Source organism: Pleurodeles waltl, chromosome 10, assembly GCF_031143425.1.
Source record: "Pleurodeles waltl isolate 20211129_DDA chromosome 10, aPleWal1.hap1.20221129, whole genome shotgun sequence".
Classification (NCBI taxonomy): domain Eukaryota; kingdom Metazoa; phylum Chordata; class Amphibia; order Caudata; family Salamandridae; genus Pleurodeles; species Pleurodeles waltl.
This window is the reverse complement of record NC_090449.1, coordinates 178489836-178506254: the sequence shown is the minus strand read 5'-3', so window position 1 is coordinate 178506254 and position 16419 is coordinate 178489836. Positions and strand designations below refer to the sequence as shown.

Sequence of the window (16419 nt, the reverse complement as noted above, 5' to 3'; positions counted from 1 at the left end):
TAGGGATCCCATTCACTTGAATGTGGTGGAAGTGCCTACTCCCACCCTCAGGGATCACCAGCTTACCATCTGGTCCTGTCTCCCAGCACAATGCTAGGAGGACTTCATCATCTGAGGAATCCTCCTCTATGGCTACACTGGACAGCCCAGTGCTAACCACCTTCTTTGGACAGGCTGCATCTCCTCTGAAGTGACCTGTCTGCTGACAGTCAAAGCAAGCCCTACTGTCCAAGAGCTTTTTTAACCCTGGGTCTCCCTGTCTCTGCTTGTCAGAGTGGGAGTGGGATTTACTCTCCTCCTTCTTAGGGTTCTGGGGTACAGAGGGAGTCTCTGTGGTGGGCTTACCACCTCCCTCCTTAGGTTTTTGGGGACCTGTCCCCCCCTTCTTGGAGTCTCCCCCCTGGGACTTGACAACCACCCTGGTTCTCAACCACTCATCAGCTGCCTCCCCTAGCTCTCTAGGGTTGGTCTGCTTAGAGTCCACTAGATGCTGGCGTAACTTTTCTTGGGCACAATTGGTCAAGATGTGCTCTCTCATGATCAGATTGTATAACCCCTCATAAGTATCTACTTTGTTACCAATAATCCAGCCCTCTAGTGCCTTTAGTGAAATGTCCACAAAGTCAACCCAAGACTGGGTACTGACCTTCTGGGGGTCCCTGAACTTCATTCTATATTGCTCTGGGGTCAGACCAAACTTCTTGGCTAAGCACCTTTTCATACTAGGGTATGAATCTGCCTCCTCCCCCCTTAAGGTCAGAAGCCTATCCCTCCCTGAGTTGGGGACCAACTCCCACAAAAGGGAACCCCAGTATTGAGGCCTAACCCTTCTCATTTGGAGTGCCCTCTCAAAGGCCCCCAGCCACTTATCTATGTCATCCCCCTCTACATAAGCAGGAACTACCCCCTTGGGTAATCTGGGGCAAACTCCCCCACCCATGGACACCTCAGCTTCTTTATCGCTGCCTCCATCTCTTTTCTCTTTGTATGCCCACTTTTTCTTTTCTACGGCCAGCTTCTCTGCTTCCAAAGCTATGTATGCTAGCTGGGCCTCCAGCTCTCTTTCTCTGATGGATGGGTTCTCTCCTCCTGAAAGGACCCCCTTCCCACCACTAGCTTTGGATCTGCCCCTAGTGACTGTATTTACTGAGGACCGTTCTTCCTCGTCCTCACTTAGGGTCAGATGCCTTCCCTCCCCTGAGTGGTTAGAGCTTGCATCCTCCCTTCTTTCTCCCTCCTCTGGAGCTTCTTCTGACTCTACCTCTTGGGCCTCAGCCCATGCTGTCAGGGATGTGATCAGGATTTGCTTCCTGAGATCAGTGGTTGCAGGCAACCCTCTTTCAATACACAACCCCCTAAGCTGGACTACTGTCAGTGTGGGTAGGCTAGCCAGATCAAGCTCCATGGTTCCCTAGTTTTGTGTCAACAAAAACTTTTTGCAAAAATTGGAAACAAGAATTTAGAAAAATTACAAAAATTCAATAATTGAAATTAATCCAAATTAAAAATTAAAAAATGTTTTGCACTAGGACAATTTAAAGGATTTTAAATTTGTTTGACCTAAAACTGTAACGTGATATTGAACACAAGTACAGGATCCCGTCGCTGCTTCCAATTATGTTGGAAAATGGGTTATTGGTAGGGCAGGTAGGTACCTACACCTAGCAACAAGCCACTAACCTCCACATAGGTACAGTTAGGTCTCAGTAAATTAATCCCAGCTCAACCCTTGGTAGCTTGGCAACGAGCGTCAAGGCTTAACTTAGGAGACAAAGTGTAAAGCATTCAAATATCACAAAACAGTAATTAAATAAAACACAGGAAACAGTTTAAAAATCCAAAACCAATTTATAACAATAGTTTATATTTTTATCTTTAAAATGACACAAAAACGATTAAAATCGGTTCAGGGGAACCGGAGATATGAATTTTTAAAGAATTATTACTTTTCTAGCGCTTAGAAACAAAAAGCGCCAATCGGGTCATCTGGTTGCACCTCGACCGGGGCAAAGTCAAACTTTCAGGCCGACCGCGATGGAGCCCTGCTCGGCTACAGGTCGCGGGAGGCCTCGGTTAAAAAGTTACCTTCTGACTTAGTCTTTATTTTGAAGTTTTTCTTCACCGGGACGAACCTGCCAGTTGAATCCGACCTCCTGGAGCCCTTGTCCGGATACGCGATGTGGGTTTCCTCGGTGGAGACTTTTACCTTCGGACTTAGTCGTTTTTTCGAGATGAAAATCCTTCGACCGGGGTAAACCTGGATCTTGATCCGACGTCCATGGAGCCCTTCTCGGATACGATGGCTGGGAGGTCCCGGTCAACTTTTTACGTTCGGACTTAGTCTCTTTTTTGGATGTTTTTCTTTACCGGGACGAACCACGAAGTCAGGCCGGGTCGCGGTTGAGGCAAGCCGGCTATAATTTCCGCGGCGGGTCGGTCCCTCTCTGGAACTTTTTTTCAAAAATTCTCAAATCTTTTCCAAACTTTTGGGGCTTCACCCAGATGTTCTTTTAAGGTTCTTTTGGGGTCCACAGATCACCCCAAGGGTCCAGAAGTTCTGTGATGGTCCTTGGGGGGTGCAGACTTCAACTCCCAGAATGCACCTGGCGCAAACTCCTTTTTGGCCACTGGACAGTGGTCAGCTGGTCGCTTTCTTCAGGAGTTGGTGCAGGGGACTCTGGTTTAGCAATTTTTCACCTGTAGCAAACAGGGAGTCCCTCCTTGAACCAGTTGAAGCCAGGCAAAGTCCTTCTTGTGGTGAAGCCCAAGTGTGCAGATGGTGCAGTCCTTCTGAGTGCAGGGTCCAGGTGCAGGCCAGGGGTCCAGCAGGGCAGTCCTTCTTCTTCTTTAGTTCCTTTCTTGTTGAATTCTGGAGGGGATCTGAGGTGTGGGTGCAGGTCTGCCAGTTTTATCCTTGCTCCTGGGTGAAAAGCAGGGGGGCCCTGGTTCTCCAATCAGGGACAGGGTCGTCCCCCTGTGATGACCACTTCCTGGGAAGTGTTGCAAAAATCCATCCCAGAAGGCAACAGTCTCTAAAAATCCAACATGGATGAATCTGATTTTTGGAGGTTACATCTGGCTGAGCCCACCCACTGGTGTGGCTAAAAATCATAAACACACCCCTCTCCTAATCTAATCAAGGGGGCACCTAATTGTCTGGGGTTGCAGGATGTGGGGGTGTTGCTGGGTGCTCCAAATGTCCTTCTCTGCCTTTGAAGACCAGTTTGGCAGCCCTCACCCTTCCTGCCTCACCATCTGCTGAGGGGAGATTCTCTCCCCCAAGCACATTCCTTTGTGTGAAGCCAGGCCACTTCACACCTAATCAAGGCAGCCTGGCAGAAGCTGCTGCAGGCTGGCCAATCAGAGCACAGCAGCAAAAACAATGCAGAGCTGAAATTGGCAACTTTTTAGGTAAAGTCTAAACTTTTTACCTGAACAAGTTATATTAAATCCAACAACTGGAAGTTGTGGGATTTATTACAACAATTAATTTGATACCAAATTCTTGGTATGTAACATTTAAGGAGACTTTAAAATTTAAAATAAAGTCTGCCCATTCTAGCCTATGAAGGCCATTTACTTAAATGAGGGAAAAACGAATTTGGCTGTTTTTACCTCACCAGGGCTTATAAATCTATTTTTATAAAGTCCCTGCTTATAGTTACATGGCACCCAGCCCTAGGGGCACATAGGGCACACCTTAGGGGTGACTTATATGTAACAATAAGGTAGTTTAAGACTTTGGAAGTACCTTTAATTCCAAAGTCGAATTTGCATATAACTTTAATTTAAAAGCAGCCAGCAAGGCAGGCTTGCTTTTAAAATGACACTGGGCACCTCAGCAGTGCACCTAGGTGTGCACCACCTATGCTGTGGTCCCTAAACCTACATGCCCTACCATATACTAGGGACTTATAGGTAGGTTAACTTAGCCAATTATAATTAGCCTAATTTGCATATCCATTTTACACAGAGCACAGGCCCTGGGACTGGTTAGCAGTACCCAGGGCACCATCAAAGTCAGGAAAACACCAGCAAAAAGAGGAAAATGGGGGCAAAAAGTTATGGGGCCTCTGCAATCAGCCCTGTTTTCTCACATAAAGAATAAAGTTAGAAGGAAAAATCTTTAGACCAGGACAAACCTGGTTAGTATATATGACTAACGCGTCATCACGGTTGCCATCAAATTGCACCTAAGTCCTGGTCGCCTGTGACCACTGACTATCACTGACACTTTGTGCTTCTTGGAGCTATTCCTACCTAAACTTTAAAAATTCATATTGGTGTTGCCCCTTATTGGATTTTTTTCATTTTGTGTCATTCTATATATTACAATTGACTCTTTGTTTCTAATTCTTTGGGGGATTTGTATTGTTTTCAATTCGGACTACTGATTTTGTACTGCATAAATATGTAACACAATGCCTCTAAGGCAAGCCTCTCTGCTCTGTGCCATAGCTATCAGAGGGTTGAGAGCTTAGGTTAATTTAGTGACTTTGAGGATTCACACTGACAAGGATTGTGATTATTACTTGAGGTGGGTACCTACCCTGATCCAATAACCCACTTTCTTACATATACCCATCAATAGCCCTAATAAAGTCTGCAGGCTGAAGAACAGCATCATCTTTTGAAAGTGGTGTGGGAGAGGTAGTTGGATACTCCAAAGAGTTTAAAGAGGCTCACTTGAATTCCCACAAACAAGCCTTCTGGCAAGGAGTCAGTATGCTAACAGAAAAGCTGTGTGGTACCGAGAAATGTGAGTGGTGGCTAGGACAACATAGAGGAAGAGGGACATATCAGACGATAAACCCCAGCATGCATGTTTTTCACAGTTTGAGCAAAGTCATTCCTATAGGGAGACAAGAACTGCAGATTTCTGAGTGTTAAATGCCACCTCGTGGTTCCAAGTCAGATTTAACTCTAAGCTGTGGGCTAAGGGATGTTTGTATTCTAAAATTACAAGACCGCCAATTTTCTTTTTTTTTACTCAGAGGGAGAGAATGTTGAATGGGCTGTGGCTGGAATTCTACTAATTAACAGTCTCCAATCATGATTCAGTTTACAGTAATGATGGGTCTCTGGGTGTTAAGAGTTTTGATTGAGAGATTATTCAATGTTCAATAATTTTCATGTGTTATGCTTTAAATCGAGCTTTTATGAGGAAGATTTATTTTGCCTTTGCAGACATTGTATTCAGAGTTCTGCTGATATTTAGGTTGGCTTCCCTAATAAACATATTTAAAACTAAGAATGCTTTAGTTTTGCATTGTCGATTGGAGAAAATTCCATGGAATGAGCACACAAAAGTTAGCACCCTGCATCCAGACTTACCCAAACACACAACCTTTCATGCATCCACCCCATAATTGGTTCATATTTAAAGTTTGTAAATTCTCTGAAATGTACACATGTAAACGTTATAACTTTCAATTCACACTTCTGTTAGGAAAAAAAAGTGTTGTGAACAGCCCTTAGTTTTTATTGTGCCTCTAATTTTTGGTCATTTCATTGAGTGTCTGATTGGGCTTACCTTTAGTTATAATCTCATCCACAGTAATGTTTTGGAAGTATAGTTTTATTAATCTTCGTTATGGCTTCTTTAAATCTTTAAATGACAGCTAATAAATGTAACTCATACTGAAAGCTATGTCTTGAATGATAACTTACATAATCAGGATTCTCCCCTTTACATTAGTCCACTGCTTCCTGTTTATTAGTCTTACAAAAATGAATGTAAAGAAATGTCAATTTTCAGTATTTGCAATGTCAAATGTGTCTTCTGTTAAACCTTGTTTTAATTGCTTTTCTCTGTTGCACTAAATGTTTGTTTCTTGGAAGGAAAGAAAATAGTTGAAAATAGGACCGCTCACCCCAATTCCATAGTCCCACGACTGTCCCTTAGGTTGCAGTGGCTGTACCCCTGTCCGATGGCAAACTGTTCCACAGCTGAGACCCTGGCTACCTTGAACTTTGTCTGCAATTACCCAAATCTATAGGAAAAAAATATATATTATACATGTTTATGAAACAGTAAAGGATATTGATGCCAATGAGTAAAGAATGACAACATCAAAATAGAATATACATATTATTATTGTTACGTTTCTACCTTTGGTATGTTATTCTTTGTGGGTTTTTTTCAGAATTAAACATGCTTCTATCAACCCAAGCTTTAATACATGTCAATGTTCTCACAATAACAACTTTAAATAGCACAGTGTGTTTTTATGAATGTTTTTATTTTAGATTGTCTGTAGCATGTGTAATTCAGTTATCAATTTAGTTGGTATGGTCCTTATTATTGTGATGAACCTATAATTACTTCAAACATATTGTGGTACATATATTCATGAAATGTATACCACTTTTTATTTTGATAAAAATGATGTTACAAATATTCCTTTCTAAAATATAATAGTATTTTACATACTTTTTAATGTTGTAATTTGAATGTTTCCTAATATATTTGTAATTAAATAATTTTGTTATGTGCTTTTTAAATTATATTTCATGTGGTTCTTACATTTTCAATTATTTATGAACAATTAGTTAATTTAGATGAGTGGGCAAACAGGTCAGTTTTCAATTTCCATTACTACCAGGAAAACCCTGGCGGTAAGGTGCAGTGAAATATGTAAAATGTCTTACCATGGGAGGGAGAATTGTTTTTTTTTTTATTTTCAAACGAAAGCAAAATCTCACAATGGGGTTTTGTTTTCCAAAATAAAAAAACATAACGTTTCACTGAGCTGTACAGCAAAGTTAAAATACACTGGCAGTAACCACCCTGTCATGATCATGGTTACTGTCAGTAGTTGAAATGCCCAGCGCCAAATGGACATTTCTAATTATGGTCATTTGGACATCAACCAAGGAGACAGAGCAATTTACTTAGTTGTCCTTGCGCAGGAAGGCCCGAGCACATATTTTAAATTAGGCTCTTGGTTATGTACATTATAGGAATGGAAAGATTATATTTCGGCTACAGCATTTATACATCAATATAAAATTTGTTTTGAGATTAATGCTATGACATACAACAATTTAGTTGCCCAACGTGAAGTCTAAGAAGCAGACTTTGTAAATAGGTTCATTTATTTTCAAAGATAGCTTTATGCATGAGTTTATAAAATATACACAAACTCATAGAAGACTAAACAATGCATTCTGGGAACACTTTAGACCGCCCAATGTTGGGTATTTGTGTCAGCAATGAACTGTAACACATGCTCTGTGTCTAAAGCAGGCGTCTCCAACCTTTTCTGTAGTAAGGGCTATTTATGTTCAGTGAAAATCTTCCAAATATTTTTAGCGTTATAATGATAACCACAGCCAACAAGACTACATTAGTTGCCACTAAATGCAAGATTAACAGTGATCATCTATGTTCAACATGCACAGCTGCAAGCATTAATGTAAAAAAAAGCTTTGTCAATATGAAATGCCTCTATGTGGTTAATACATACCAACCACAGCTGCAATTCAGCTGCCACCTTGGTAAGAATATTAGTAATAAGTCTCCACAATTCCACATGGATTCATCACTCAAATATGAGCTGCAGCTATATTTTGAAAAATTTACCATATTTATCCAAACATCAGCTACTAGGTTCTGCAAATTCACACACTTTCATCTCAAATACACACTTTTAAGCTTTGGTGTACATATGTTAAATCAACCAAGCAAGACCTTCTAATTTAGTACGCTGGGCTGCAAACACACAAAAAAGCTACTTATAGGCAGCTGGTGGTCGGCCAGTAGATCACAAGATACTAGTCGGAGAAACCTGTTCTAAAGAGTCCATTTGGAAATGTGTCCTTCCTGCAGAGCCACCCAAGATTTGTTTTACTTTTTACTGAACCGTATTTGTCTTAGCTGTAGAATAATACACAGCACACATGGATAAACAAGTATAGCAAATTATACAGTCCAGTTTCTTGTGAACTGGCCTAAGTATTACAATTCTCCCTTTTTCAGGTCTCTATTAGATAACAGCAACATATCTGACAGTTTTTAGCAGAGTTGCTGTTTGCATGGATTTTGGGAAAAAAGGCCATAGTACCTATTAATTTATTAATCTGGTTCCCCAGACAAACTTACTATGACTAGAACAGCTGTAAAAGCATTTTTTCCAATGTACAGGATGACGGAGATACATTTTAAGTAGGTGTAGAAGGGAGGAAGTAGGCTAGGAAACATCAAATTTCATTTTCCCTGTGAATATGAGTCTAGGTACATCATTTCTCAACATTCACAAACCACTTTTTCTTCTCAGTGAAGCAGTGACAAGAAAGTCTGGTAGTGCTGAGACAGATGGGATCTCTGTCACTCGGGAGGGCCAGACAACTACAGTCATTCATCTATTATGCCTGCACTCAGTAGCAGTAGAAAGGGGAGTCTTTTCTGTATGAGTACGGTTACAGAATTCGATATCTTCACTTTAGTGCAGTATTCATAAATGCAATCCGAGGGCATGCTACATGAACATACCATATGATCAATGCTTAAGACAACATAGGAAATGCAGTTAGACCAATGAATATGAACAGGAGAAGACCTGTGAAGAAAACTCAGGACAAAGCACGATCCTTAGAAGGTTATTTCAGAAAGAGAAGAGAAGAGCAAAAAATATTAGGAGACTCCCTCCTTGAATCCGTGCCCAAAGATAAACAACAAAAACTTGGCTGTGTCACATTTACTCATTTGGCAAACGACAAAAAAAGATGAACAAGAAATTGCATATTCTGAATACTGGAAATCTTATGATTCCAAAACCATTTCTTTTGGCGTTTAAATGTTCAAGCAACATAAGAGACCATCTTGTACATACCAGCTTGAAAAAGGATCCGATAACTGAATCTATCACCACAAGCTGGGTCTTATCACCAGTAATAGATCTTTATGCTTGTGGCAAGTGTAAGATCTATCCCCTTTCTGTACAAAGTAGATAGATACAGGACTTACAAAAAATTTGCATTTTAAACCACACCAATTGCAATGCAAATACTGTGTATATTTCTTCAAATGTCTTTGTCAATTACAATATATATGACTAAGAGACCTGTCAGAATGCTAATTAATGAACACATAAGCACAATCCCCTGTAAATGATCAACTACCAAGATAACCAACTTCTTCCTAGAACACAATCCCATCCTAAAAGATATAACTCGGGTTGTCCTGGAAAAAGTTAATGAACGCATAGATACCCAGGAACACTTGTTCACTAAGGAGCAAAGATGAATTTTTAAATGAAAAACACACAATAGATGCTTGAATGATGTTATGCCTTGGACCTTGCTACCTGTAAAATGAGAACTCACTGACATACAAATTATCTAAATGTAATTTGTGAGTCCTTGCTATCTAGAAAATAAAAATTCACTGACATCTAAATAACCAATAGATTAAACTTCTCTTTTCTGAATATATATCCAATTCGGAATATATTCCAGTAAAATCATGTACATACAAACATATTTTGCTCCAATGCCAAAGTGCCATCAACGTGCAGTGATTTTTATGTATGATACCAAGTGAACTTTTCATTTAGTGCTCAAAAATATTGCACCCTAATGGAATCTGAGAATAGAAGACTGCATTAAACACATGCTGATACATATTCTCACATGACCCCTGAGATTTCAAAAATATTGCACTCTATTTGCATTTGAGACTTGAACACAGCATTATGCACATGCCAATATATATTCTCGTATGTCCCCCAACAGCTTAAAGATGGCACCCAAATAGACCAATTGGTTGTTTTTCAAACTAAACACACTTTTCTGTGTACCTGAGGTTAAATATTAGATGCTTTTGGACGTTCTCATATGTCATGACATCACATGCTGTGCCGAGACTCAGTACTCCGTTATGCACACCAGCATCATCCTCCTCAAAAATGTTGACAGCTCTACTGCAAACCACATCCGGGTTTGTGGATGCAGGCAGATTCTTGCTAAAGACACCAAACCTGGTAAGTAAGTGAAAAGGAGCACTCAAACTGTCACAGGGGTATATCCATCTAAACTACTTCTCATTAACTTTTATATTGATTGCTGATAGAAATTGGGTCTTTGGTTGGCAGTCAGTTTACCCCCTGTCCAAGCAAGGACCCTCACTCTAGTCAGGGTAAGCAACACACAATCCAAATTATCCTGTGCCCACCCTCTGGTAGCTTGGCACTGAGGAGTCAGGCTTAACTTGGGAGGCAATGTGTAAAGTATTTGTGCAATAAATCATGCAATAACACAGTATAACACCACAAAAATACACCACACAGTGTTTCGAAAAATATATACTATTTATCTGGTTAAATGCAGGTCAAAACGCTTAAGATTTGATAAGTACACTTTGAATTATCACTGTAGAAAATGATAAAAGGAGTCTTTAGTCTTTAAAAAGCAACAAATGTCTCTTGCAAGCACAAAATACCTGCTTTGTGTTCACATTTTCCGCAAGGGGCCGCAGGAGGAGGAGATGCGTGGAAAGCGGTGAGCTGTGCGCGATTTTTCCGGCGCACACAGATGATGCGTTGTTGAGTTTTCACGCAGGGCAGGCTTTGTGTCGATTTCTGGCGTGTAGACTGGGATCCTCTTCAGGTTGGCGGGTTTTGGATGCCGTAGGGAGGATGCAGAGAAATCCTGGGTATCCAGGACAAAGTCATAGGGGCTGCGTCAATCCGGTAGGCGTTGCATGGAAATTTCTGTTGCACGGCAGGCGCTGCATCGATTCTTCTCGCAGGAAGTCGGGCTGCGTCATCCCAGTTCGGCTTTGCGTCGATCCAGCGGGCTATGCATCAAAGTTCCTGTTGCAAAGCTGTCACTGCGTCGATCTCCTCTCGGGGAGGTGGGCTGCATCATTCCGGTTCATCGTGCGGTGATTTTCTCACCACAATGCTAACTGTGCGTTGTTACTGCAGAGATTAAGTCTTTTTGGTCCTAAAGCTTCAAGGAACAGGAGGCAAACTCTATCCAAGCCCTTGGAGAGCACTTCTCAGCAGAGACAGATGGCAGCAAGGCAGCAGGGCACCAGTCCTTTGCAGAAAAGCAGTCAGGTGAGTCATTTGGGAAGCCTGGCAGTTCTTCTTGGCAGGTTGCAGGTTCTGGTTCAGGGATTCTTCACTAGAGGTATCTTGTCAATAGGTGTCTGATTTGACAGGGTCAGAGGCCCTGTTTAAATACCCAAATGTGCCTTTCAAGTGGGGGAGACTTCCAAGAGTGGCTTAGAAGTGCACAAGGTCCCCTTTCAGTTCCATCCTGTCTACCAGGGTCCCAGTAGGGGGTGGTGGCAGTCCATTGTGTGAGGGCAGACTACTGTCCTTTGACATGCAAGTGTCAGGCCCTCCACCCTCCCAGCCCAGGAAGACCCATTCAGTATGCAGATGTGTGCAAGTGTGACTGAGTATATTGTGTTTGGGGTTTGCCTTAGTGGAATGCACAAGGGAGCTGTCAACTAACCTAGCCAGACGTGGATTGGAAGGCACAGAAGGACTTAAGTGTAGAGAAATGCTCACTTTCTAAAAGTGACATTTCTAGAATAGCAAGATTAAATCCAACTTCACCAATAAGCAGGATTTTCTATTACCCTTCTGGCCATACTAAATATGACCTGGCTACTCCTTTCAGATCAGAATCTACCACTCAAACAGTGTATGCGGGTAGCCCTAATGCTATCCTATGAAATAAGCATGCCTCACAGCAGTATAAAATGAATTTAGGAGTTTTACACTACCGGGACATATAGAACACACATGTTCATGTCCCGCCTTTTACCTACATAGCACCCTGCCCTAAGGGCTACAAAGGGCCTACCTTAGCGGTAACTTTTAAATGCCAAGTCGAAGTTGCAGTGAAACTGCACAAACATGCTCTGCAGTGGCAGGCCTGAGACATGGTTAAGGGGCTACATAGGTGGGTGGCACAACCAGTGCTACAGCCCACTAGTAGCATTTAATTTACAGGCCCTGGGCACATGTAGTGCACTTGACTAGGGACTTACAAGAAAATCAAATAAGCCAATTGGGTATGAGCCAATGTCACCATGTTTTAATGAGAAAGCATATGCACTTTAGCACTGATAAGCAGTGGTAAAGTGTACAGAGTCCTAACGCCGGTAAAAATTAGATCAGAAAAAGAGTAGGAGGAAGGGAAAAGGTTTTGGGTGAGACCCTACAGAAAGGCCATTTCCAACAATCTCCAGATAGCTACAGTGGAGTCTGACCAAAATACTGAGGAAAGTGTTAAATTCTCTGAGGTCCAGACTCAGCCTCAAGTCTCCGTCTTTTTAAGGCATCAGAAATTAACGGGAGTAAAATCCAAAGCCTTGCTCTGTCTGTTGCACATGTGCCCTTGGCTATCAATGTCAGCACCTCCCTGGAAAGGATTTGAGCATGTATTTCTAAAACCATTCTGATCACCATGGGAATATGAGGAACGGCACTCATAAAGGGTAGGACATAGCCAACTTGAGAATTTTACGAGAGCCCATTGGTTTGGAGTGTCTGACATCAGAGGTTCAGGAAATAATGACTCAAACCCCTCACAGGGCGTTCTTGTTCATCCAAGAGAGAACTAAAAAGGCTTTTCTGTTGTGCATGGAGAGGAGTAGGAAGCTGCTCTTATATACCCCATTCCATGCTGCCTCTGAAAGCTTGAAACCCCTGTAAGGTAAGCTTATAAGGCTAAGACAGTTGGTTTTGATAGAAGGCAAGACCCCTGGAGTAACTGTGAAATTTCTGATACTGTTGGTGGAGCTACACATGAAGATATGGTGGGGATGGATCTCATGGATGTAGACTATGTGATCTTCCCCACAAATGGTAGGGTCTGTAAGTCGGGGAATCTCAGCTATTGTTTTTGTGCTTCCTCTGCTTCCAACATGTGCAACACTGTGTAAAGTCTAAAGATGGTCCCAATATTAACATGAGGCTCCATTTTGTCATGACAGGGACAGTACAGAGCTGCGATGGTGGCCAATGGCACCACCTATCAGCACAAAAGCTCTATTGGAATGTTTCCTGGATCCAGTTTGGCATCTAGGAGTATTAGCAAGGTCAGGAACATACAGGTAGATGCATCCATCAAAAACAGTTTTTTGCGACTGCAATATAATGTACACTAAATGCTTGACATGCATTGCCTATGTAGAATGTTCTGTAGCTTATTATTTTACACACTTGCCTTCTAAACGTGGAATGCTGGTACTGTGACATATTCTACCAATTCTATAATCTGATGACTGGAACAATAAATGTGTGAACTACCAATGAGCATAAAGGTGTACATATCATGTCAAGATTTGACTAAATGTGGTGCACATCTCACATACTTTACTCTAAATAAAACTACATAACGAAGTACAATGGTTTCAACGTTTTTACAAATTGAGTGAAATGAAATGGTACAAAAAATCAAGCATTTCAAATTTCCTGTTCTTTATACAGAAACCATTATCGAGCCAAATGATATGGAACCCTTCCTAAAACAACAGGCTTGGAAAATGAAATTAATTATGACTTCATTGTCATCACTGTCACAGAAGAATAACAGAACATCCTTATTCACATTTTGTTCTGCACCAGAACAATGTTGGCAGTTGCTACTCTTTGCTGCCTTTGTGCTATGCAGGAGAAAATTATCTGAGCGCGTAAATAAAGGTGGATTCGTTCTGCCAACTCCTGCTTCATAGCAAACGTAAGCCTGAAGCTGTAAGAGCAGTCACAATAAAGACAGACGACGCAAGGTATCACAATTTGTTAACCTATAGAGCTGAAAAGAGAAGATGCTATAAGTGATTACCAGAAAAACCATGCTTTAGTGATGTTGAAACTAGAGGTGTATAGAACACGCTGAATGTTGTTATGCTCACCAAAATGTAACAACAAATTACACCTAACCCAAGGCTAGAATCTGTATGTGTAAGAAGGAAAATGTCACTTACCCAGTGTACATCTGTTCGTGGCATTAGTCGCTGCAGATTCACATGCTGTGCATAGTCCGCCGTCTGGTGTTGGGCTCGGAGTGTTACAAGTTGTTTTTCTTCGAAGAAGTCTTTTCGAGTCACGAGACCGAGGGACTCCTCCCACCTCGGTTCCATTGCGAATGGGCGTCGACTCCATTTTAGATTGTTTTCCCCGCAGAGGGTGAGGTAGGAGTTGTGTATGCTAGTAATAGTGCCCATGCAATGGAATGAATACGTATGTACCAAATGAAGGTTAAAGTAATATATTTACAAATGTACAAATGTTGAAGATATACTTCCAAACGGCTACAGGCTCCCGGGGAGGCGGGTGGGCGCATGTGAATCTGCAGCGACTAATGCCACGAACAGATGTACACTGGGTAAGTGACATTTTCCGTTCGGTGGCATGTGTAGCTGCAGATACACATGCTGTGCATAGACTAGTAAGCAGTTATCTCCCCAAAAGCGGTGGTTCAGCCTGTAGGAGTGGAAGTAGTTTGAAATAAAGTTCTTAGTACGGCTTGCCCTACTGTGGCTTGTTGTGCAGATAACACATCTACACAGTAGTGTTTAGTAAATGTATGAGGCGTAGACCATGTTGCTGCCTTACATATTTCGTTCATTGGAATATTTCCTAGAAAGGCCATAGTAGCACCTTTCTTTCTGGTTGAGTGTGCCTTTGGTGTAATAGGCAGCTGTCTCTTTGCTTTAAGATAGCAGGTGTGGATGCACCTAACTATCCATCTGGCAATACCTTGTTTTGAAATTGGATTTCCTGTATGAGGTTTTTGAAAGGCAATAAATAGTTGTTTTGTCTTTCTAATTACTTTTGTTCTGTCAATGTAGTACATTAGTGCTCTTTTGATGTCTAATGTATGTAGTGCTCTTTCAGCTATTGAATCTGGCTGTGGGAAGAACACTGGTAATTCTACTGTTTGATTTAAGTGGAACGGTGAGATAACCTTTGGTAAGAATTTTGGATTTGTTCTTAGAACTACTTTATTCTTGTGTATTTGAATAAATGGTTCTTGTATGGTAAACGCCTGTATTTCACTTACTCTTCTTAAAGATGTGATGGCAATGAGAAATGCAACTTTCCACGTTAAGTATTGCATTTCACAAGAATGCATGGGTTCGAAAGGTGGACCCATGAGCCTTGTTAAGACAATGTTGAGGTTCCATGAAGGAACAGGTGGTGTCCTTGGTGGTATAATTCTTTTTAGGCCTTCCATAAACGCTTTAATGACAGGTATTCTAAACAGGGAAGTTGAATGAGTAATCTGCAGGTAAGCAGATATTGCGGCGAGATGTATCTTTATGGAAGAGAAAGCTAGATTGGATTTTTGCAAATGTAGTAAATATCCTACTACATCTTTTGGAGACGCATGCAATGGATGAATTTGATCTTTATGGCAGTAATAAACAAATCTTTTCCATTTACTTGCATAGCAGTGTCTAGTGGAAGGTTTTCTAGCTTGTTTTATGACCTCCATACATTCTTGTGTGAGGTCTAAGTGTCCAAATTCTAGGATTTCAGGAGCCAAATTGCTAGATTCAGCGATGCTGGGTTTGGATGCCTGATCTGTTGTTTGTGTTGTGTTAACAGATCTGGTCTGTTGGGTAGTTTGACATGAGGTACTACTGACAGGTCTAGTAGTGTCGTATACCAAGGTTGTCTTGCCCATGTTGGTGCTATTAGTATGAGTTTGAGTTTGTTTTGACTCAATTTGTTTACTAGATATGGAAGGAGAGGGAGAGGGGGAAAAGCGTACGCAAATATCCCTGACCAATTCATCCATAGAGCATTGCCTTGGGAGTACCTGTGTGGGTACCTGGATGCGAAGTTTTGGCATTTTGCGTTTTCTTTTGTTGCAAATAGATCTATTTGAGGTGTTCCCCAAATTTGAAAGTAAGTGTTCAGTATTTTGGGGTGAATTTCCCATTCGTGGATTTGTTGGTGATCCCGAGAGGGATTGTCTGTTAGTTGGTTCTGGATCCCTGGAATAAATTGTGCTATTAGGCAAATATGGTTGTGAATTGCCCAATGCCATATTTTTTGTGTTAGGAGGCACAACTGTGTCGAGTGTGTCCCCCCCCTGTTTGTTTAAATAATACATTGTCGTCATGTTGTCTGTTTTGACAAGAATGTATTTGTGGGTTATGATGGGTTGGAATGCTTTCAACGCTAGAAATACTGCTAACAGTTCTAAGTGATTTATGTGAAACTTTCTTTGATGTATGTCCCATTGTCCTTGGATGCTGTGTTGATTGAGGTGTGCTCCCCACCCTGTCATGGAAGCATCCGTTGTTATAACGTATGTTGGCACTGGGTCTTGGAAAGGCCGACCTTTGTTTATATTTGTACTGTTCCACCATAGAAGCGAGATGTATGTTTGGCGGTCTATCAACACCAGATCTAGAAGTTGACCCTGTGACCATTGTGATGCTAG

The 16419-nt window shown here is 41.4% G+C and overlaps 1 protein-coding gene across 2 annotated transcripts in view; it reads right to left on the bottom strand.

Moving 5' to 3' along the window:
- Positions 1-16419, bottom strand: part of TECPR1 (tectonin beta-propeller repeat containing 1) — a 428339-nt gene that overhangs the window by 44253 nt on the left and 367667 nt on the right. For both annotated transcript variants that reach the window (XM_069210138.1, XM_069210137.1), the window contains exon 24: positions 5874-5993. In XM_069210138.1, coding sequence (XP_069066239.1) covers positions 5874-5993 — 120 coding nt within the window. The remainder of the gene's footprint in view (positions 1-5873; positions 5994-16419) is intronic.